Here is a 5,033-nt window from a genome sequence, read left to right on the forward strand (position 1 = left end):
AACATCTCTCATTTCGTATGTGTACAAGTCTTTGCTTTTGTGGATTTGGGCAATTCGATCCCAGTCAACTACTATTGAGGTGATTTGCCACTGCTCGTGTGACTATTATATGGAAATTGTATAATGCATATGATTTTGTGATCAAAGTTGTTTTCTTTAAGTAGTAAAGACTTAGGCAAAACTATTCATAGATATTTTGGTTGGCTAAAGTTATTCATAGACACAGATTGTGAGTTCCTGTTCATATTTATAGTAGGATTTGCACTAAACCATATAAAGGATATATATGACTTAACAAAGAAGAAAAAAAAACAAAGATGAGAATTTGTTATGAAGGGTAAATTTTCCATTTATCAACTTGAGATATGAAGATTTGTATGTTCTCATTTTGGCATTTTAATTGATATGCAACGGTTTTGTTATTAATAACGTTCTAATCCATTTTTTTAAATATAGTGCAAATGGCAACATTTTTTTAAATATAGTGCAAATGGCAACAAGGTCCCAAAGATTACAAGGCTTGGAGCTTTTGGAGAATGGAGTACAAAATCAAGAACTGGTCCCAAATAATCATTATGTTGAAGAACAGAACATAACAAACGCAGATTGGCGCACAAATTGCTATGAGTATCATAAGATGTATTTGTTTATTCGCTTCAAAACTTTTGCTTACAGACTAACTTTTAAAATTTTACAGATCCTGATAGCCGCATTAAAAGACGTCGAGGACCAACTAAATTGGCAAATGTTGAAAATCTTCCAGAGGGTGTTAAGATTATTGACAAACTGGATCGTTTCAATGTACCTTGCTCCCAATCTGCTATAGTTCTTGGATCCTATTTAGGAACACTTGTCAGGAAGCCATATCTAACTCCACTGAACATTCTTCAATGGAATCATAAACTTTATAAGAGAGTATATTATTCAAAAATGATTTCTGAAGTAGAGGTATTGCTCTTTAATTTTCACAGCTTTTTAAATCATATTCTTATGGTGATTCCAATATAATTCCATTCACTCTATTTTTTTTCATATGCACTAGAGAAAGTTTGCAATTGATGGAAGAGCTAATAATTGGATTCTCCACCAGTTAGATGGCAAATTGAGACAGTACAAGTCAAAACTGAAAAAGGGCTATTACAAGCCTAACTTACCTATGGAACGAGCATTGCAAACTGTGCCCAAAACTGTTGCTGAATCTCAATGGGCCACCCTAGTTTCTTACTGGTACTCAGAGGATTCTAAGGTAAATATATGTTGGGACTTTTTAGTGACTGAATGGCCATCATTTTGATTTATATCAGCTCATTGATGCTATATGTTGTATCATTAGAAAATCAGTGACAAAAACAAAGAGAATGCATAGAATATTAAGCATCCACACACATTAGGAAGAAAGAGTTTTGCAAGAAAGAGGAAAGAGCTGGTAAGATTTTAAGCAATTTTCATATATTAATTCACTATTGCTTCAATTCCTCATGCACTAGAGATGTATAATCTGCAGGAAGTTAATGGAGTGGAGGTGGACTGAGCAACCTTCTTCGATGAATGCCATAAGACGAAAGATGGCAGATATGTTAACAATGCTAATGAAGAAAAAATGGTATGCCATATTGCTTTTTTTTATAAACTCTTTGTAAAACAAAATACACTACACTAAGAGTCTACAATTTTTTCCAACGTAGAATGAAGTATATATGAAATTGGCTGAGAAAAGAGTGGATGGCCAAGAAGTCAGTGTAGCTGATTTTGAACAAACTATGTTAGAAGTGTTTGGACAGGATCGTAGTGGTAGAGTTAGAGGCATGGGTCCAACCATTATTCCAACAAACTATTATGGTGGAAGATTTTCGAATATATTAGGAAGCAGTGAAGGGAGTAGCTCCAGTAATGTAAATGGTTTCATTAGTTTTATAGTATCATATTTGACTGAGAAATATCCAGAGGATAATTTGATTTCTAGGTTACCACCATCAGTTGCTAGGGTCATTCCAAGACAAGAGGTATGGCCACAAAATTACTAATTTTAAATGTTGTAACTTATATAGCCATAAGCTTCCAGAATAACAAATTCATGCATGTATCTTTAGGTTGATCAGAACCAATAAGTCAGCCACCAAATACTGCTACCAAATACTATCAAATACATCCTCTCTTCCATTTGATCAGAATCATGGAAATCAGCTACCAAATACTACTCCACCCTCTAGTGCTAGAGCATCATCTCAGTCTTGCAGTGAAGAAGAGTGATTTACAATGGCAATTGTACCATTCCGTACTACTTGCTGCATTAGAATACAATTATTTTTTGTGTTAATTTGTTTGAACCTATTGTTTCATTGTTATATCAGAAAAGATGTTGAAGTATTTTCATTGTGAACAATGTATAGATATTGCTTTTGTTTTAATGACAAGCTAGCTACTGACGTTAAAAGTCTTGTTAATGTGGTCTTATGGTAATTTAATCTGTTGGTATTGTTTTGTTTATGGGTTTTCTGAATGAAAGGTGTATTGATTGTTGGCATGTGACCAATAGCGGGGCTATAAATAATATGTTAATTTCATAAAGTGTAGATACAGGCACAACCGTATCTATAGAAGCATAAATTGTCTCTAGGAAAGAAATAAGTAATAAATTCATTATGAATAGAGACGGTTGTGACCGTTTCTAGAGAAAACGTAGATGTATCTACTATAAGCTAGACACGGAAACAACCGTGGCTAAGATCATCAAGTGTCTCTACATGATCAATCCAAAAATTTGTATTTCAAATTTGACATGGTCATAATTTAAATTAGAGACGGTTTTCCATGTGTCTACAAATTTGATTTGAATTTCGAGTTATATGTGTAGCGACGGTTCCAACCGTATCTATTGACCGTCTCTAGATTATACACACGGATATTTAAACCGTCTCTAATCGTTTGACACGGGAGCTATGGCAACACCTCTGAGACGGGTACTAAAACAATCTCTACCTCTACTAGAGACGGGTATAGCCGTCTCTACCGCATATAAAACCCGTCTCTACAGGCTGTTTCTGCTGTACATAGCATTGCTACTGGCAACAAGCAAATAAAAAATGAGTTGTAGCTAAGTCGGATGTACCTTTTGTGATGGACCCATCTTGTTTTCTTTATCATAGACTTATATACATTGTGTAGCTTAGTAACAACTACTACGTACTACCTGATACCTGATCAATGGGCCCACGCTATTGCCTACTTGTGAAATAAACATTGCGCATGGGCTGAGAAGAGATACCTCATCCTCTTGATTCCTAGCACATTGGGAGAAAGAATATCAAAGAGATAACATATAGGTGGATGGCATATATCCAAAAAGAGATTAGATATTGGGCATAGGCTAATTTAATTTGCCATTTGGAATGCGATAGCCCATCTTATTTTAATTTGCAATTTTTGGTATTGATTGTACTCTTATTGTTGCGCGTAGTGTGTAAAACGATTATAGTTTTATTAATATAGGAGTAACAGATATTGTAAAGTCACTATTATGCTCGTCTCATGGAGACAACTTAAACTGTCGATTCCACAAAGTGAAAACACAACAAGAAAAGCTCTTTAATTTCCTTTTCTTACGGGTACTAACTGCTTACTTACGTGGGCTAGCTGGGGCGTCACACACTGTCGTGGCCGCAGGGAAAAATAACAAGAACTTAACAATAACGAAAAGAATAATACTTATGAAGCATGAAGCTAATGTATTTAATTTTTTTTTATAACAAGAAAGATGCATGATTACATCCGCAGCTGAGCCAATACATGGAGATGAACACTAATGTGTCATTTGGCGTATGCTGAAGAGAGTACGATGCAGCAACGTACTGGACATATATAATAAAAATGCAGTGATACAAAACACATAATACTGTAGATCTCCATGGATGCGAATGCGATGGAAGCAAAATTAAACAACTTTAAACTAGGATACAACGATGGTACGATCAATGCATTATATATGCATGCATGGATGCATGAACTTATACTAAATATATTAAATAAAGGTATAATCGGAGATGCTACGATCAATGGTGTGGTGCATGGAGATGATCGATCTGGATCGGTTTCAGAAGTGCGGGTGCAGGTGGAAGAAGCCGGGCGGCGCCCTGGTGGTGGTGGTGGTGGTGGTGTTCGGCCTCCGGCCAAGAAGCAGCGCGTCACGCAGCATCTGGTCCGCGCGCGCCGCCACGCCACCTTGCACGGCCACCAGCTTCGTCCCTAAGGCCATCAGCTCCTCCGGCGCCATGCGACCCACCTCCGCCTCCGGATCCATCCACGCCGCGGGCTGCCGCTGCCGCTGCTTCTCCATCGTCTTCTCCGCCCTCTCCCGGCGCGCCTTGTGGGCGTCCACCATCGCGCGCAGCTCGCCGTACTGCCTGTTGAGCTCCGCCACCACCGAGACCGACGACCCCTCCTCCTTCCCGGCCGTCGCGGGCAACGACGACGAGAGGAAGCGGTCCAGGAGGAACTCCACCGACGGGTGGCCGAAGGAGTAGGCCTTGCCGGCGGGGGAGAAGACGACGGCCGCCACGTCGGCGCTGCACAGGATGGACAGCTCGCTGGCCTTCTTGAAGAAGCCCGCACGGCGCTTGGAGAAGCACACCTGCCGTGCCTCCTCGCTCTCGATGCGCCGGATCTCGATCTTCTGCCGCCCCAGGCTCGGCCGCCTCCTCGCCGCTGCCGCCGTCACCATCACCATACCTACCTCGAGCGAATGTGTATATATATATATGGAGATGTGTCTCGCTCGCTAGCTCTCTCTGAGATTGAGAATTTGAGATGATCAAAATGGCAGCTGGTTCATGTGTATATATATACACCTAACCTGACCCCAGGCCGTATCATGCATCTATGTGAGAGTTGCCATTTTGGAGGATATATGCATATCTCTGGACATCAATACGGAATTAACTAGATACTAGTGTTTGCAAGCTAGCTAATACTGGGTTAATTAACGTACTAATGTCATGGTAAATGCTCGCAGCTAGTGCATCCAGGGAAGGGTTTTA

At 39.7% G+C, this 5,033-nt stretch overlaps 1 protein-coding gene across 1 annotated transcript; it reads right to left on the reverse strand.

Moving 5' to 3' along the window:
- Positions 1-3,907: 3,907 nt before the first annotated feature.
- LOC107275478 (agamous-like MADS-box protein AGL29) lies at positions 3,908-4,799 on the reverse strand. Its single transcript, XM_015755583.3, has one exon. It carries the CDS (start codon positions 4,721-4,723, stop codon positions 4,091-4,093), a length of 633 nt encoding a protein of 210 aa, XP_015611069.1. The 5' UTR covers positions 4,724-4,799; the 3' UTR covers positions 3,908-4,090.
- Between the last annotated feature and the right edge of the window lie 234 nt (positions 4,800-5,033).

The sequence above is a fragment of the Oryza sativa genome, chromosome 9 (genome assembly GCF_034140825.1).
Source record: "Oryza sativa Japonica Group chromosome 9, ASM3414082v1".
Taxonomy (NCBI): domain Eukaryota; kingdom Viridiplantae; phylum Streptophyta; class Magnoliopsida; order Poales; family Poaceae; genus Oryza; species Oryza sativa.